The sequence below is a fragment of the Rhincodon typus genome, chromosome 16, assembly GCF_021869965.1.
Source record: "Rhincodon typus isolate 14 chromosome 16, sRhiTyp1.1, whole genome shotgun sequence".
NCBI lineage: Eukaryota > Metazoa > Chordata > Chondrichthyes > Orectolobiformes > Rhincodontidae > Rhincodon > Rhincodon typus.
The window spans coordinates 9,345,159-9,365,027 of NC_063347.1; the positions used below are offsets into that span (position 1 = coordinate 9,345,159).

At 45.8% G+C, this 19,869-nt stretch overlaps 1 protein-coding gene across 1 annotated transcript in view; it reads left to right on the forward strand.

The window, feature by feature from the left end:
• Window positions 1-18,004, forward strand: part of sema3bl (sema domain, immunoglobulin domain (Ig), short basic domain, secreted, (semaphorin) 3bl) — a 182,003-nt gene extending 163,999 nt beyond the window's left edge. The window contains exons 11-17 of the mRNA XM_020511949.2: window positions 2,067-2,298; window positions 6,702-6,793; window positions 7,205-7,246; window positions 7,353-7,510; window positions 9,898-9,965; window positions 13,357-13,496; window positions 14,998-18,004. Of these exons, the coding sequence (XP_020367538.1) occupies window positions 2,067-2,298; window positions 6,702-6,793; window positions 7,205-7,246; window positions 7,353-7,510; window positions 9,898-9,965; window positions 13,357-13,496; window positions 14,998-15,444 (1,179 nt within the window). The 3' untranslated portion in view covers window positions 15,445-18,004. The remainder of the gene's footprint in view (window positions 1-2,066; window positions 2,299-6,701; window positions 6,794-7,204; window positions 7,247-7,352; window positions 7,511-9,897; window positions 9,966-13,356; window positions 13,497-14,997) is intronic.
• Window positions 18,005-19,869: the final 1,865 nt, after the last annotated feature.

Consider the following 19,869-nt stretch of genomic DNA (forward strand, 5'->3'; position numbering starts at 1 on the left):
GCTGTGTCTGGAGCCCGGATCCTGGAACAGGGAGCAGGGAATGGGACGAGCTATGTCTGGATCCTGGATCCTGGAGCAGGGAATGGGGAATGGGACGAGCTGTGTCTGGAGCCCGGGTCCTGGAGCAGGGAATGGGACGAGCTGTGTCTGGATCCTGGATCCTGGAGCGGGGAGTGGGGAAAGGGACGAGCTGTGTCTGGATCCCGGATCCTGGAGCAGGGAGCAGGGAATGGGACCAGCTGTGTCTGGAGCCCGGGTCCTGGAGCGGGGAGTGGAGAGTGGGATGAGTTGTGTCTGGAGCCCGGGTCCTGGAGCAGGGAGTGGGACGAGCTGTGTCTGGAGCCCGGGTCCTGGATCCTGGAGCGGGCAGCAGGGCGGGATCCCAGAGTGGCAGCAGAGCTAACGCTGGCCGGGTCACAGGCCGAACCCCGGAGTGGGAACGGAGCGAGTCCTGGCTGGAGGCCAGCGTGGCCTCTTTTTCTAAAGCCCGGTCGGCATGGACTCATTTTGGGAAAGGACTATAAAGGTTATAACTTGTGTACTTTATAGGTACTTTTGATTCTCATTCTGGGCTTTTAAGCTCTGTGATCCCATGCTGATCTTTTTTTTAACTACTTCACATCTGGGAAACACTTAAAGTATCTATACCGGGGTACCTTGCACTGAAGATGGTGTGAGGTGACATTACAAACTTTTCACTGCACTCATTCAAGTGCACATGACAATAAAGGCTCTTCTAGTCTATCTGTCTGCCTCAATTAATCAGATTATAGGTCATCCCTTCACTTGTTATTTAGTTTCACTCACTTTACTCACATCGTCTGACACACTTGATCATCTGCAGAGACCTGTTTATTCGGCCTGTCGACACTTTATTCACACCGTTTGTATGATCTTTTGATCTCTCTGATTATAAAGTCTGTACCTGGGTGCTCTCTTTACTTTGCATGAAGAAAGGGCAGCACTTTGAAAGGTTGTGATTTCAAATAAATCTGCTGGACGGTAACCTGGTTTTATGTGACCTTTGACCCTTTCTATTCTCAACAGTAAATAGATATGGGCTGCGTGGAGGCAGTTTAGAAGGGCATCATGTTCCTTTTGCTTCGATCTTTGTGTTCTGAGTAAGAATTTTTTGCAAGTATTCTACATCCTGGAGAAATAATCCATGGCACATGAATTCCAACCCAACTGTAGCCAATTGGGAATTTGAATTCAATTTTTTAAAACAGTGTTTGCACTGCTAAAAAGGCAACAATGATGTTCATTTTTGTAAAAGAAACTAATTTGCTCATTGCTCATTTTCTTTTCTGAAGAAGGGTCTAGGCCCAAAATGTCAGCCTTCCTGCTCCTCTGATGCTGCTTGGCCTGCTGTGTTCATCCAGCTCTACACTGTGTTATCTCTAATTTGCTTATTGGTGTGCTTTACGGGAAGAGACCTGACATTTTTACCTGGTCTGGTCTATCGTTACTCCAAGTGCAACGTCAATGTGACTTAACATTTAACTGCCCTGTGAAATGGCTGAGTGAGCCAGCTGCTGTATCAGACTGCTACAGTGTACTGTGGCTCATGTAGAAAGCTCAAGTGTGACCAGGAACAGACCATAAATTCTGGTCTTGCCAACAATGTCAACATGACAGGAAACTCCAGGACATGTTGCAAACCCCATGTTGCCATGATTGAACGCTAACCCTTGGAGTATTTGACAAGTCATCGCTTCTTTCCCAGCTCGGGCATCATGCCCCCGTGGGCCAGGCCGTGGGTCAGGACCCACCGTCAGCTCTCCTGCTCCTCTGATGCTGCCTGGCCTGCTGTGTTCCTCCAGCAGTGCACTGTGTTATCTCAGACTCCAGCATCGGCAGTTCCTACTATGTCCCAGTGGCTTTTGCTTTTGATTAACTGTTAATGCTTGTCCCACATAACTTCCGATCCCAGACATTCACCACCCTTTTCTGAAGCACCTCAATTTTTAAGAAGTACTGGTGTATATCGGACAACCTAGTGATAAAACCTGTCTCTTGCTTCCATTCTAACAGGGGTTCTTTCGCTTTCATCTTTTCTTCCACAGTGTCCCAGTAAGATCACCACGCAGCCCAGTCGGATGTACACCAGCACCAAGGATTACCCAGATGATGTGCTCCATTTCGCTCGCAGCCACCCTCTAATGTTCCAGTCGGTGAACCCTATCAATCAGCATCCAGTGCTCATTAAAACCAACGTCCAGTACAAGATGACACAGATTGTGGTGGACCGGGTAGAGGCAGAAGACGGGCAGTACGATGTCATGTTCATTGGAACAGGTATGCTGAATACCGCTGAAGTCAATCCTTTTAAAGCATTTTAGCATGGCATAGAATGTACAGTCTTGAATTGGATTAGCTTTATTGTCATATGTACTCACATGGTTACAGTGAACAGTTTACGAGTTCCAACTTACAGCAGCATCTAAGGTACAAAGGTACCTCAGTACAGAAAGTTACACCTTACAGTCCTTGTTAATAAAGAGCAGAAAAACAAAGAAACACTATTAACAGTCCTGACAAATCAACTCCACAGGTCAGTCCTGATGTTTACCCTGTGATCTCACTCCTACCTCTCTTCTAGCAACTCAGTCTTCAGTTCTTTTCTCCTTCACATGTCTGTCTGGTTCCCCCATTAAAACGTATCTGTGCTATTCACTTCAAGTGCTCCTTGTGATAGAGATAACACAGTGTGGAGCTGGAGGAACACAGCAGGCCAGGCAGCATCAGAGAAGCAGGAAAGCTGACGTTTTGGATCGGGACCCTTATTCAGAAATCGACCCAAAACGTCAGCTTTCCTGCTCCTCTGATGCTGCCTGGCCTACTTTGTTCCTCCAGCTCCACACTGTGTTATCTCAGACTCCAGCATCGGCAGTTCTTACTATCTCGTTGTGACAGTGAGTTGTGTATTCTGGCCACAGTCTGAGACAGGACTGTGCCTGTGAAAGCTCTCCAGTCTGGGATTTCATAAATGTACTGTAGGGGCTGCCTTGATATTGTACTACGTCAGTCCTGTCTATGTAACAAGAGCTTAGCTTGGGAGTGTGGGTGAGCTTTGCATATTAAGGCCAGTTGTTATGTATCATCACAGGCTAGGAGAGAGTTTGAGAAGATGGGACCTTCATGGCACCCTCAGACACTGTGGGAATCAAACCCACACTGTTGGTATCACTCTACATCACAGCTGTTCGGCCAACAGAGCTAACCAACACTCTTGTGTTGCCGTATGAAACCATGGACAGTGATAGATGAGGCTTTGATGTCTTTTCAAGGCATGATTGACCAGGAATCTCTCACGCACTTGTGGCCTGTCCTTGGCACGTATTGAAAGGATTCACAGGTTGATACTCAGGCCACATGCAAGTTAATACTCAAGCTGTTTGGCCACATAGTGAACATACATTCCTTGACCACTCTGTCACAGGGTGGGACATGAGCTAATTCTTTAGGCTCTGGGATAGGGACCCTACGCACTGCACCACATTTATCTTCAATCTCGACTCACTTACATAATGTCAGAAATCAGATGATGCCAGGTTGTAGTCCAACAGATTTACTTGAAATCACAAGTTGTCAGAGCTTTCACTTGACGAAGGGGCTACGCTCTGAAAACTTGTGATTTCAAATAAACCTATTGGACTATGACCTGGTGTCATGTGAGTTCTGACCTCTGTCCACCCTAGTCCAACACCGGCACCTCCACATCTCTTAAATAATATTCAGTCTCCTATCTCACTTTTTCTTCAGTCCAAGCTGTGGATTCATTGTCCCTGAAGCTGCACGATAAGTGGACAGAGTAGCAGTTCTGAGATAACAAGGTGTAGAGCTGGATGAACACAGCAGGCCAAGCAACATCATAGGAGCAGGAAGGCTGACATTTCGGGCCTAGACCCTTCTTCAGAAATTAGTAGCAGTTCTTCTGCCTCCTTCAGCGAACAATGCCACTTCCATAAACATGCGTTGAGAACTTATTTCTCATTCAACTCTGACATTTGGGGAGCTAATTTTCCGAGGTCAAACCACTGGTCTCCCTCTCCACCAGTGAGACATCCTGGCAGATCAGAGAGGGTATTGGATTCTCTGTGTAGAAGCCCACCCTCCCATAGCCATATAGCCCCGAGCCCTGAAATGTTTAAGCTGAGCCGTGTTTTATTTCCAATGATCCCCTGGTGTGACTATTCTAAACAAATTCCCTTGGCCACTCCTACCGACATTCTTACATAAAGTGGCACAGTGCTTGGGGTTGCTCTGTCACTGAGCTCTTTGTTAGCCTTGCGCTGGAATGTCTTTTCTTAGCGTTGCAAATGTCAGAATTAACAAATGAAAGCCTGGTGATGTGACCGTGTGAGGTCAGAACCAGACAAGGGCCCGCAGCAGACAACTCAACAAACAGCCCAGGAAATGTCAACAACAATCACTCACCCGGATTCCTTTGTTTCCTCAGTTTTTTAATCTAATTTTTTTTACACTCTGCGACTGAGAGTATGGGAGCAGGCCATTTTTTTTGCTAATTCCAGTTATGCAACAGGAGATGAGCAACGCTGGGTGGTGGGTTCCATTTAATTCCTTCACGAGATGTAGGATTTGGGGCAAGGTAAGCATTTGTTGCCCATTCCTAATTGCCCCATGAGCTGAGTGGCTCACTGGGCCATTCCAGAGTCAAACAAATTAAGAATAAATCAGAGATAGTAAGAACTGCCGATGCTGGAGTCAGAGGTAACACAGTGTGGAGCTGGAGGAACACAGCAGGCCAGGCAGCATCAGAGGAACAGGAAAGCTGACGTTTCGGGTCGGGACCCTCACTTTGCCTGGGTCTAGAGTCACGTATGGGTCAGACTGGCTACAAATCGTAGAATCCCTACGCTGCTGAAAGAGGCTATTCGGCCCATCAAGCCCGCACCAACCCTCCGAAGAGCTTCCCACCTAGACCCAGCCCCCTACTGTATAACCCCATATTTCCCATGGCTACCTCACCAAACCTGCATATCCCTGGACACTAAGGGACAATTTAGCATGGGCAAACCACCTAACTTGCACATCTCTGGACCGTGGGAGGAAACCAAGTGAAACTCATGCAGACGCAAGGAGAATGTGTAAACTCTACATTCACAGTCTCCCAAGGCCACAATTGATTTTCGATCCCTGAGCCCATGATGGCAACTTTATTCTCCAAAGCACGTTAGTGAACCAGATGGGCCTTTACAGCAGTTGAATATAATTTCATGGTCGCCATTACTTAAACTAGGTTTTGTTTCCAGATATTACCAGTTGAATTTAAACTCCATCAGCCACCACAGTGAAATTTGAAACAACACAGTGTGGAGCTGGAGGAACACAGCAGGCCAGGCAGCATCAGAGGAGCAGGAAAGGGTACCAACCTGAAACGTCAGCCTTTGACTCAGCATCTGCAGTTCTTGTTATCTCTCAGTGAAATTTGAACTCGCTTTTACACAATTAGGATGAGACTCTGGATTATTAGCCCCGGGACTTTGTCACTACGCAATATAACTTAACATGCTTGAGGCCTAGTTTAGTTTTAAGCAAAAAGTGAAGTCTTCCTGAAGTGCATAGAACATAGAACAGTACAGCACAGTACAGGCCCTTCGGCCCACAATGTTGTGCCGACCTATTATACTACTAACATCAGTCTACCCTGCATACCCTACATTTTACTATCCTCCATGTTCCTATCCAAGTGTCGCTTAAAAGTCTCTAAACTATCTGACTCCACTATCACTGCCGGCAGCGCATTCCACATGCCCAACACTCTCTGTGTGAAGAACCTACCTCTGGCATCTCCCCTATACCTTCCTCCAATCACCTTAAAATTATGCCCCCTCATAATAGTAAATTAGAATGGGATGGGTACCTTGCTCATCTGTAGGTGGGGAGTTGGTAACTCTTCCTACACCAGTACCCTGTGCCATAAAACTGGCCGTAGTCCCAGAGTGTCATTTTTTCATTAGAGAGAAACAGCTGGGAGTGAGTTTAACATGCGGGTGACCACATGTCAAGTGTCCATGGTAACCTTAGCCAAAGCAGGAATTGAACCTGCGCCTGGTTGATGTGTCTTTGCATCGTAAACCAGCCATCCAGCTTGATTTAACTGGCCCTCATGGCATGGCCCACTCCATGCAAAATGATCATGTGAGATTTTACATTGTAACTCTTGAATCAGCAAACACTGGGATTCAGGAAGAGGGGCAGTGTGGGGATGAGGAAAGAGATGAGGGACTTGCAGTTATATGTCGCAAACCCAGGACATCCCAAAGTGCTTTACAGTCAATGAAGTTGCAGCTTCTACAGTAACACAGAAAATGTGGCAACCAGTCTGTGTGCAGCAAGATCCCACAATAAACAGCAATGTGATGGTGTCCAGGTAATCCGTTACCCAAGTACAGTTGATTGAGGGATGAATGTTAGCCATGACACTGGCAACAATTTTGTGATTCTTCCTTGAAATAATGTCATGGAATCTCCTCTGCTCACCTGGCAGGGCAAAAGCCAGGGAGAAACTAATCAGATGTAAGAGTTAAGGAAGTCCACAAAATGTCAACAGGCGAAGAAGCACGGGCAAGATGAGCAACAATATTCAATGACCTTTCCTTGTTCCCTTCAGTTCTTCGCCGTGCTATTTTGTGAACAGGAATTTCTGAAGTGGTCGGTATTTTCTTTCCCTGCAGATACTGGGGTAGTCCTGAAGACAATTGCCCTGCAGAAGGGTAACGCAGTACAGAGTGAGGAAGTTATCCTCGAAGAACTCCAGGTGTTTAAGGTATTCATTTTACCATCAAGTTATATTGGATCCTAATTCTGAGGCTTTTATACATTTTTAACCATGTCCCCTCTCAGCCTCTGCTCTAATGAAAGCAACCCCAGTGTGTTGAATCTCTCCTCATTACTGAAACTCCCCAGCCCTGGCAACATCCTGGTAAATCTCCTCTGTACCCTCTCCAGTGCAAACACATCCCTCCTATAATGTGGATCCCAGAACTTCATACAGTATTCTAGTTGTACATAGTTCCGCCATTACCTCACTGCTCTTAAACACTGTGCCTCGACTAATAAAAGGCAAGCGTTCCCTTTCCCAACTTAACCATTCTATCCACCGATCTCCGGGGTTATTCTCCAGGAAAGGGAGAGATACGCAGATGTCCAATGATGATTTCTATTTTCACGTTGCCAGATTCCGAATCCTATCACGTCCATGGAGATCTCAGTGAAACGGGTAAGTAACAGTCTCCATTTGATGCCGCGGTGTTCGTTTGCTGGATGTAGAATTTTCGTGTTGTTTGCCATTTAACAATCTTCTCGTGTCTTCCGCTACCTTGCAGCAGCAGCTGTACATTGGCTCGAGGGTAGGGGTCGCCCAGGTGAAGCTCCATCAGTGTGAGACTTACGGCAATGCATGTGCTGAGTGCTGCCTCGCCAGAGACCCCTATTGTGCCTGGGATGGAAGCTCCTGTACCAGATACCAGCCAGCTGCTAAAAGGTACTGTGTCTGGTAGACTGGAGTCCTTTCACTGGCTCAGAAATAACGTGTGTATGTGCATGGTGCAGGCTGGCTTAGATAGGTTCAATCAACTTGCTCAGAGACGTCATTGCATGCCCCTTGGAGCAGATGGGACTTGCACCTGGGCCTCCTGGATCAGAGGTAGAGACACTACCACTGTGCCACAAGCGCACCCATAGAGGCTGGTTTATATGAATACATTACAAATGGGAGGAGCATACAAATCTGTGTCTGTGTTCACGTATGGTTAATACATGTTGGACAATTCTATTTATCCTTTGAGCACAGTCTGGATAATTATGGAGCAATGAGTCTGTGACCTCTGATCATATAGTGCTGAAAAAAAAGGCCATTCTGCCCAGCAGGTCTACACTGACCATCTGAGCAGCATCCCACCCCATCCCTGTAACCCTGCATTTTCTATGGCTAATTCACCTACCGTGCACATCTTTGTGACTGCAGGAGGAAACCCACACAGACACGGGGAGAATGTGCAAACTCCACGCAGACAGTCGCCCGAGGGTGGAATCAAACTTGGGTCCCTGGTGCTGTGAGGCAGCATCGGTAACCACCAAACCAGCAAACCTCTTTGATCTTGAGTATTGAATGGCATGTCTACAGGAATGACTCTACACAAGTGTGCCATGAGTTTCAACAAGTCATTTACTCCTCTCTCCATTCACCTGTACCTGCCCCCACTCCCAGCAATGGGCACCATGTTCCATGGGCTAGCCTACAGTGCTAGCACTTCTTGACCACAAGCACGACCCTCAAACTGATGCTAGTGAGTGTATTCCCCAGGACCGGTTGCTAGGGAGTCATCAGAAGGGATGACCCTGGAGGGTTGTCCTCTTCTGTATCTGGACGGTGAAGTCCATTGCACTGCCAGGCACTGCCTTCAGTTCGATCTGTGTAGACCAGGGGCTAACTCATAAGTGGGCCAACAGAAGATGAATGAAAGCAATATATTGTAGATGCTGTAGATATGAAATAAATGCAGAAATTGTTGGAGAAATTCGGCAGGTCTGGAAACATCTGTGGAGAGAGGAACAAAGTTGATGTTTCGAGTCCAATATGACTCCTCTTTGGTGACATGTTGAATCCATGTTATTGGAGGAGCGGTTAAAATGGAGAGAGTGAGCCATCCATAAGGTGCAGTTTTAAGATCTTTCTTAGGTGACCCTTAAGACACCCCTCTGTGTTAATGGGACTCCAAACCCATGCTAACCAGGAAGTTCCTCACAACGGCTCAGACCATTGAAATGGCTGTGTCAATTTAAAACGTATCTCTGTGAGAGTCAGGGGAGCTGTGAGTGTACCTTGTGGCAACAGAAGGGAACACTGACTCCCATCCCTACATGCCAATGTTTCGCGTAAGCCTAACCAAGCAGGCATCCCCAGTTGCCACTGCCTACCCACCCACCCGCCCACAATACCCCACGGTTTTAGACCAACCACCCCCTCTCCGTACCCCAATCTAACCTCCTATAGTTGGCATGTTACCAAGGTCCTTCCCATTCTAAATAGCTGGGCCATCTGCCCCAACACAGGTTAGTCACTCACTGTAGAAATCATAGAATCCCTACAGTGTGAATGCAGGCCATTCGGCCCATCGAGTCCACATCAACCTTCTGAAGAACATCCCACCCAGACCCACCACCCTATCCTATCCCTGTAACCCTTGCGTTTCCCATTTCTCATCTACCTAGCCTGCACATTCCTGGACATTATGGACAATTTAGCATGGCCAATTATAGACTGCCCTCCTGCCCACCTGTCAAAATTGTCACGCATGATGTTCTTTCCAACCCATGTGATTCAAGTCCACAGAACATGATGTATTCACCTATAGGACTATTAGGGCAAGGGGACTTCTTTAAAATATGGGCCTCACTGTCTGTGCCAGCATGGGAGCTTGGTAGGGCAGAGGGTCATTGAGAGTCAACTACATTACCATGGGTCTGGAGTCACATGTAGACCAGACAAGGTAAGGATGGCATATTCCTTTCCTGCAGGACATTAATGAACCAACTGGGTTTTTAGGGCAATCAACTATTTCCATTAGCTTAGCCATTTTTTAATTCCAGACTTTTATTGCATTCCAATTAGGCCATCTGTCATGGCGGGATTTGAACCCATGTTGGGGTTTTGGATTACTAGCTCAGTGAAACACCGCTGTCTCCCCAACTTAACCCACTAGCACTTCACTCACAGCATTTACAGAGGTACCAGAATGCTGAATATGGTAAGTGCTACAGCACAAGGACACAATTTGAGAGCGAAAGGCCTGTAACTGAAGATCTGATCTCCTTGGCGAGATTGTATTAAAGAGCTTGAGATTCACTTCACCTCCTCTCTTTGTTTAGACGTTTCCGAAGACAAGATATTTGGAACGGTAACCCGATTCACCAGTGTCTGGATCAGAGTCTGATTGGTAAGGATAACTACACCTCTGCTTCCAATCTCCCTCCTTTCTACTGCATCCACCAGTGACCTTTCGACATATAGAACGAAAAGAAAGAACAAAGAAAATTACAGCACAGGAACAGGCCCTTCGACGCTACAAGCCTGCACCGACATGCTGCCCGTCACAACGAAAACCGCCTACTCTTCCGGGGACTGTATCCCTCTATTCCCATCCTATTCATGTATTTGTCAAGAAGCCCTTTGAAAGTCACTATAGTATCTGCTTCCACTACCTTCCCCAGCAGCGAGTTCCAGGCACCCACGACCCTCTGTGTAAAAAACTTGCCTCGTACATCACCTTTAAACCTTGCCCCTTGCCCCTTAAACCCATGGCACCTGGTATCAAGGTAATGTCTCTGTGGTGAGATTAATGGGCAATGTGCAAATCCAACCAGGGAGGGAGAGATGTCATATATGAGATGCAAATAGGGTAGATGCTCAGAGGAACTTTCCCCTCATGAAATGAGGGGACTGAGTCTTTCAATAAAGAGTCAATTGTTTAACGAGGAGATGAGGAGGTTTCTTTCCCTTTCATATTGAGAGTGTGTGGAATTCTATTCCCTGGAGATTGATAGAGGAGGCAGAGTCATCGAATACGCTTTGAGGCTGAGTGGGACAGATTCTGGATGGATAAGAGAGTCAGAGTTTAACGGTGATAGGCAGGGAAGTAGGTGAGGCCACCATCAGATCAACCATGAGCTTATTGAAGTAGTACCCGATGGGCTGAATGGCCTCCCCGCTACTCCTAATTCCCGTGTTGCTTAAATTGACAAGTGGGTCCTGAGGATTAGTGTCTCCCATCCATAGTGCTGTGTGTCTCATTTTGTTTCTCAGCAGGATTTGTTCCTGTTCAGTTCAGACACTATTCTGGTTAGCGTAAAGGGTTGTCCTTTTTTCTCTTTCATGTTTACCTAGGTAGGGGACGTTCGGGTCAGGAAATCGAATCTTTTCCTGTCGCGAACCCTTCTGTAGGATCAAACATTCCTAGACTGGATTGAGAGACAACTAAAAGCTCAGAGATAGCAAGGACTGCTGATGCTGGAGTCAGAGATAACACAGTGTTGAGCTGGAGGAACACAGCAGGCCAGGCAGCATCAGAGGAGCAGGAAAGCTGACGTTTCGGGTCAGGGCCCTTCAAACCTTGAATTGCTTTCCCATTCCAGCCTCAAACAAATCCATCCAGGGACCTGCATGTGGGTGATTTAGAGTTTCAAACTATTTTGTATTTTAAACCAATTCTTGCTAACAACTGGGTCCTGATCATAAAGACTCATTTCCTAAATAAAGGTTTCTCTTCAGGCCATTAATCTGAGCTACAATTAAATCCAGGCCTGGGAGCTGTCAGTCATTAAATACTCTGGTTTCTTTTTAAAAAGATCTATTTTAACACCTTAATAAAAATGTTCTTTTCCTCATTCTGGTTCCTGCTGTTTACTGCGCAGCCATGTTTTTTTTCGCGAGAATGTTCCTCGCAGTAAGATGCTGGGCCTGTGAGCCAGGCTCAAGTGGCAAGTTCCCAGCCTGCAGTGTTTTGTCAGGTGCTCTCTCTCAGAGGGAGAAGAACAGTGCTGAAACGACAAAGTCACACGCAGGGCAGCCAGATACTGAGCAACATCAGCAAAGGTCTGGCTGAAGATCATTTTCCCACCCTTTCTGTCAGGGAAGGATGCACAGAACAGGAAGATTTGAACTGGATAAATAGAATCAATCCAAGAAGAAAGCAGATGAATGTGACCTATTTTATGTCGGGTCCTTTGCTAAGCCTCCCTCTTTCAGACCTCTCTCACTCCCTGCTTCCAATCCCCACACCCCCGCTCCCTTGACTTCCCCTCCCACTCTTATCTAGAGCTCGCCACGAACAAAAGTAATTACATTTGCCTTTTTCTTAAAAGCCCTCTCCTTAACACAGCCTCAAATTAATATTTGGGACCTAATTCGGTTTTTAAAACAAAAACTCCAGGGTGTAATATTTTAGTGATAACAGTTCTCTTTCAAAGTCCCCATGCCCTTTGCAGTTCTCAATGCACGCACTGCCCACATGGTACCAAGTGTCTGTTCAGGTCTCAGTTTGTTTGGAGGTCAGAACCAACATTGCAAACTGAAACCCATCATGATGCCATTCTGGGCTTTACCAATTAGCTTGTTGGCTACATGGCATCCCAGTGCTTGACATTCCACTCTCTTAAACAATGTCAGAAGGCACATGGACCTGCCACACAGACCATAAAGAGTCAGGGACATTCCTCCTGGTCTCGCCTCCAAAAAAAGATTAATCCCTGTGGGTGGAGGAGCTGAACACGGGGAAGAAGGACAATGTATACTGCAACGGTCTACCCTCATCTTTCCTATTAACATGGATTTTGTGTCCTACCCAGGCTGACCTCTACTCTTTGTACCCATTTCTTGGTTCAGAGTTTGTCAAGAAATGATACATAAAACCTAACCATCTCCTGTACTTGGAGAAAATTGTCAACATTGACAAAAGACAGGAGCAAATAACAAAGGATGTAATTGCATTGGAGGTGGTTCAGAGAAGGTTCACTGGACTAGTTCCAGAGGCGAAAGGCTTATCTACTGAGGAGAGTTTGAACAGTTCGGCTCTATATTCTTCAGGGTTTAAAAGAATGAAATGGGATTTAATTGACGTGTAGATGATGCTAAAGGGGATTGACAAAATAGACATAGAGGGGATGATTCCCTTCTGGGATAGTCTAGAACATGAGGCCACGGTTTTAAGCTAAAGGGTGGGCAGATTTAAAACAGATCGGCACAAATTCTGGGTCATGAATCTGTGGAATTAACTGCTGTGGTGGATGCTGGGACGCTGCATGAATTTAAGGAGGAGATAGACAGATTTTTAATCAGTAATCATAGAATCCCACAGCATGGAAGCAGGCCATTTGGCCCACACTGACTCTCTGAAGACTGCCTACTCCTATTCCTGACCGTTATATTCTCAAACACTAATGAAGAGTGAGGAATCAAACCACTTGAACATAATTAACAGAAGAGCTATGCAGAAATTGAGAATAATTCTGATGCAGCCAGGCATTATGATGTAGAAGGTTCTATCCAACAGGGCAGTGGAAGCAGATTCAAAAGAAATTTCAGGAGGAAAGGTAGTTAATAATAGAAAAGCCTGGACTACAAGGAGAGAGCAAAGGAGTGGGATTAATTAGATAGATCTTTCAAAGCCTGGCAACATACAGGGCCAAGTTGCCTCCTCCTGCACTGTAATATTCTGTACTCGCGGACAAAACGCAAATGTCCATTTGGAGATTTGAGCCTCATTGATTTAAGCATAACCTGAAGAACAACTTTGATTGTTTTTAAAGCATCGTGCTTTTAATCATTCACAGTAGAAGAGTTTGATAGTGCGGAGGAGAGTGTGGTGTATGGCACTGAACACAACAGCACCTTTCTTGAATGCATCCCAAAGTCTCTTCAGGCCACCGTCAAATGGTTCGTACAGCGAGCTGTGGATGATATGAAAGATGAGGTGAGTGGAACCATTTAATGGTTGGGGAAGTGGTGGAGGCTGGTGCAAGTATAATATTTAAAAGGCATCTGGATGGGTATATGAATAGGAAGGGTTTAGAGGGATTTGGGCCAAATGCTGGCAAATGGGACGAGATTAATTTAGGATATCTGGTCAGCATGGACAAGTTGGACTGAAGGGTCTGTTTCCATGCTGTATGATTCTATGACTGTATCTCATGGGATAGCTGTTATATAGTTTACATCTCAGATCTAGGCAGAGATCACACTAGTTTCTATGTCTGCACAAACTTTGTTTGCAAGGGTTTTATGTAATGCTTTCAAACGTCCAGTCCATGCTTCTCACTTTTTCTGCTGTTTTGTTCACCTCTCTTCATCATCCTCACTGCAACCTAACTGTACATTTTATATCTCATCATAAAATATACCAAACTACTGGCTGGCAGCTTTGCCTTTAAATCCCTCTGATCCATTTCCTCATGTGCATGCTTGGCAATATATTTTTCATCAAGTCAGCAGAGAATACAAAGGGTTTAGAAGGATTTGGGCCAAATGCTGTTGAGTGGGATTAGATCAGTTTAGGATATCTAGTCGGCATGGACATTTTAACCAATGTCCTTTAGGGAAGGAAATCTGCCATCCTTACCCAGTCAAACATACATGTCATTGCAGACCCACAGCAATGTCGTTAACTCTTAATACCCTCGGGGCAATTAGGGATAGGCAATAAACGCTGGTCCAGTCAATGATAGCTACGTCCAATGAATAAAAAAACATACCATCCCCTGTAAAATTTTATACATTAATTTTAAATGTGGCACCTTATCAAATGCCTTCTGGCTATGTAAACAGATGAGGCCCCTACACTGATTGCTGTGGCATGCCACATGTTACACCTTGCCAAGCAGAAAATGACCCATTTATGCCTCCTCTCCTTTTCTTGTTAGCCAGTCAATCGTTGATCATGCTAACTTGGGGAGGTGAAGGTACAATACATCCACGATTCTTAATTATGGGGAGGTGATGGCCCAGTGGTATTATCGTTGGACTGTTAATCCAGAGACCCAGATAATATTCCGGGGATCTGGGTTCGAATACTACTATGGCAGATGGTGGAATTTGAATTCAATAAGATATCTGGAATTAACAATCTAATGATGACCATGAATCCACTGTCGATTGTTGGAAAAACCCATCTGGTTCACTAATGTCCTTTAGGGAAAGAAACTGCCATCCTTGCCTTGTCTGGTCTACATGTGACTCCAGACCAACAGCAATGTGGTTGACTCTGAACTGCCCTCTGGGCAATTAGGGATGGACAATAAATGCTGGCCTAGCCAGCGACGCCCTCATCCCGTAAATGAATAAAGGGGAAAAGAATAAAGCTTCTAACATTTTCCCTATGATAAATGTTAAGCTAACTAGCCTGTACAGCGCCTGCTCTTTGACTCTGCTCAGACTGAAATGGCGGTATACAAATGCACGTTGTTGGCTTCCCGCAGGTGAAAACCGATGACAGGATCATCAAAACCGAGCACGGCCTCTTATTCCGAAGGATATACCGAATGGACGAGGGGATGTATTACTGCAAAACGATGGAGCACGGCTTCACCCAGACGGTGAGAAAGATCTCGCTGGAGGTGATCGAGAGCGAGCAGCTAGACGAGATCTTCGGCCGCGACGATGAGGAGCATGCTAACCGCCCGTGTGTCACACAGCCCCGCCGACTGCACAGCCAGAAGCCATGGTTCAAGGACATCATGCAGCTGATCGGCTACTCGAACCTGCACCGCGTGGAGGAGTACTGCGAGCGGGTCTGGTGCAATGAGAAGCAGCGGAAAAAGCGCAAGATGATGGTGAACAAGTGGAAGTACGTGGGGGAAGGGGGTCGGCGAGCTAAGAGCAAGCCACGCAACAGGACACCCAGACACATCCCGGCCGACACATAAAGTCTGCCTGAACTCTGCTCGGGTGGTTAGGAAGGACTGAGCCCACGAAGGTATACTACAGGCGAAACACCCGAGTAACTTTTCAAAAATGGACTTTTCTCAATCGAGGCTGTGAACCACATTGCTGGAAATTTTGGGAGAGAGGATAATTTCAGTCAACAAAAAAACCAAAGATCCCCCACCCCACACCACCCCCCCGCTAAATCTTCACCTCCATTTATAACCCTAATCAAATATTCCTTTGATTTTAGAGTTTATTGTGCCATAGCATTGACCTTGTTGTTTTAGTAAATAGAACCGTACTGTAATGTCAAGCTCTGCATATTTATAACTGTTATTTAATGACTCCTTGGAATTGCTGAATGTTCGGTTTAAGAGCAAAGGAACCTGCTATATTTGAACAGAAACCATAAAAACTAATGGACCAAGGAATGGTTACAGTTGAGTGTTTCCCAACTTGTTCAACCATTGGTCTGTAAGATGTTGTTCACATGAGCAGGGCCAGATATATGATATCTTCAGTCAGAGTTGTGATGTTGACCCAGGGAAGTCGTTTCTACGGTCATCTATCACAGTGTGCGTAAAAGTGCCTGAGCAAAACCTGACATCCCACTGTACCACAGCAAGATACAATTCTTTATAATTGCTACATGCCTTAATGACCAATTGATGCAGTGTTTCTGGGCTATTCCAGGAGACGATTTCATCCCTTGAGATTTTTAGTAGTTAATGCTTTAGTTTTGTTCGAGAGGGAATTGAGCAAAACCAGATTTACTAATTCATGAAAATTGCATTGAGAGCTAGGTTCAACCTCTGATTATGTTTTTGTGAACCCCTGCTCCAGGGAATAGGTGTTTGCTAGGACGTGAATTCTGAATTTTGATGGGCGAATTATGAAGTAAAATTGCCATAAGACTGCCAAAAGCTAGAGCCAGTCTCTCATTGGGAGAGATGACTGGTGATGATTTAACATGAGGCTGTCAGGCAAGGGCTGACCGTGGTGATACATGTAATGAACCTGTGATGTTGATATCACTCTGCATCGCAAACAAGCCGTCCAGCCCACTGAGCTAACCAGCTCCCAAGCGCATTATGTAGAAGTGTATTGGATGGCTGTTTTCAGATGGCTTGTTCCAATGTGTATATTCCACTGGGTGTATTCCGATGTGTATATTCTGATGGGTGTATTCCAATGGGACTATTCCTATGGGTAGTATTCTGATTGGTATATTCTGATGGGTGTGTTATGATGGGCGTATTCAGATTGGTGTAACGCAATAGTTGTATTCTATTGGGAACATTCTGATTGGTGTATTCTGATGAGTGTGTTATGAAAGGTGTAATCCAATGGGTGTAATATGATGGGTATATTCCAATGGGTATATTCCAATGGGTATATTTCAATGGGAGTATATGATGGGTGTAATCCGATGGGTGTATTTCAACAGGACTAGGTGTATTCTGTTGGAAATATTCCGATGGGTTGATATCACTCTACATTGCAAACAAGTCATCCAGCCCACTGAGCTAACCAACTCCCACATGCGTTGTGTTGAAGTGTATTGGATGGCTGTTTTCAGATGGGTGTGTTCCAATGTGTATATTCCACTGGGTGTAATCCAATGGATGTAATCCAATGAGTGTAATCCGATATTCTGATTGGTGTATTCTGATGGGTGTATTCCAATGGGTGTATTTTCTGATAGGTGTGTTCTGATGGGTGTATTCTGATTGGTGTAATCTAATGGGTATAATCCAATGGGTGTAATACGATGGGTATATTTCAATGGGAGTATTCCAATAGGTGTATTCTCATGGAAATATTCTGATGGGTGTATTCCGAAGGGTGTATCCCAATGGGAGTATTCTGATGAGTGTAATCCGATGGGTGTAATACAATGGGTATATTCCAATCGGTATATTTCAATGGAGCATTCCGATGGGTATATTCCAATCGGTATATTTCAATGGAGCATTCCGATGGGGATATTCCAATCGGTATATTTCAATGGAGCATTCCGATGGGGATATTCCAATGGGTATATTTCAATGGGAGTATTCCGATGGGTGTAATCCAATGGGGATATTCCAATGGGCATATTTCAATGGGAGTCCTCCGATAGGTGTATTCTGATGGAAGTATCCCGATGGGTGTATTCTGATGTGTGTATTCCGAAGGGAGTATTCCGATGGGAGTATTCTGACAGGTGTAATGTGATGGGTGTAATCCTATGGGAGTATTCTGATGGATGCCTGGCTGTGATGTTTCATTTACAGGAAATCCTGGTTTGTCTATCACTGTCCAAACATTACCTAATGGCTGAGCCTGGTTGTATTCATTCTGGTTAAATGTTGACTTAAAGGGTAAACCATATGTGATTAATGTTGTAAATAGGCAACTGAGCATTCAGAAATAACATTTCTCTGGAGATATGGAAAGTAAAATGAGTGTGCAATTCTACTCTGGATACAGTAAATCTCTGTTTGGATTGTGTATCAATCTCCGACCCTGGGAATTAACAACACCTGTTACACATGGGGTTAATCTCCCAGCAGTCCCAGCATCAGCGAGGGCGGTGGGGGAACAAGTGGAAATCAGAGAACCTGCCCTTGCCTCTGGCCACCTCCCCCCCCCCACCCCCCCCCCCCCCCCCCGCCCACCCCAACCCCCCAACCTTTACCTCTGCCTACCCTTGACGCACAAGGCCCACGTCTGTTCCTGGGCCTCTGGTATCTGTATCTGGACTGCCAGCAGCTACTGTGCGCCCCCACCTCCACATTGGCACTGGCAGCAATACGTAGCTGTCTGTCTCTAATTGACCGACAGCTGCTGGCATCAGGTCTTCCATCACTGTGGGACCTCCATCGCGGAAAGGGCCCGTAGGTGACCATTTCAGTGCCTGAAGGACATCTGATTCCATCAGACCTCACCCACACAACTAATGAGATTCCCCACTGCTTTCCCAATCAGTCAGAAACACACCCATCAGTCCTTAATATTCTAGAATATAGCGCCTGAACAAGTGGTAAAAGCTGATTCACACTAACTCTTTAAGGGGATTTAGAGAAATGGGGAGAGAGCAGGATTGTGGGGCTAATTGGATGGCTGTGCCCAGCATGGATGTAATGGGCTGGATGGCCTCTTTTTATGCTGTTTCATTCTTTAATTCTATACATAATAAAGAAAGCACACATCAGATATCAGGCCTGCAATCCCTGATACTGCCAACACAGTGAATAGAGATAAGCAATAGATGGTGGTCCAGCCATGACCTGTCAAAGCATGTGGCATGATGCCTCAGTGGTTAGCACCCTCACAGCACCCAGGACCCGGCTTCAATTCCAGTCTCAGGTGACTGTCTGTCTGTCTGGAGTTTGCACATTCTCCCCGTGCCTGTGTGGGTTCCTCTGGGTGCTCTGGTTTCCTCCCGCAGTCCAAAAGTGTACAGGTTAGGTGGATTGGCCATGCTAAATTGCCCATAGTGTCCAGGGGTGTGCAGGCTGGGTGGAATGGCCGTGCTAAATTGCCCATAGTGTCCAGGGATGTGCAGGCTAGGTGGTTTAGCCATGGGAGATGCAGGGTCACAGATTATAGGGTGTGCGGGGGCGTGGGTCTAGGTGAGATGCTGTTTGGAGGGGCGGTGTAGTACTCAATGAGCTGGATGCACGCTGTGGCGATTCTGTGATGTTATGAATGCATATTAAGAAAAGACAAACAGCTCTCAGGGAAGTGAACCTACAGCCCCTAACTAATTCATATCATACATGACTCCAGGTACCAAAATGTGGCTGCCTCTTAACACCCTAGGAATGGGTGGCATGGAAAAACATTGCCCACATCCCTTGAAAGGATTCAAATTGAAGAAAGCTGATCACATTGAAATACTCCAGTCACCCACAGGTATTCTTGACACATTTTGGGTTCCTTCGGGGATGGGCAAGCACATACAAGTTCAAGCAAGACAAAATCATAATCCTCAGCTCAATATAACCTGGACTGCTTGAGATCTTGTTGACCTCAGAGGCTTATATTCTTTTGTTCATGTTATACAGAACAGTTTTAGCCGTTTTGTATTGTATAACTGTACTATGAGAGGAATCATCCAACTGTACTTCCCAGCAATCAGCCTCATTAACAACAGCACCTATTGGAAAACTGTCTCAATGGCTAATCCAGTGCACAACTTGCTATTCAGAGAGGTGCCATTTATTAGGGAGAGCTATTGCAGGAGTTACAGTATATCAGTGTTACAGTGAGGAGTGGTGTATCAGAGTGTGTTACAGTGAGGAGTGGTGCATCAGAGTGTATTACAGCGAGGAGTGGTGCATCAGAGTGTGCTACAGAAAAGAGTGGTGCATCAGAGTGTGTTACAGAGAAGAGTGGTGTATCAGAGTGTGTTACAGAGAGGAGTGGTGCATCAGAGT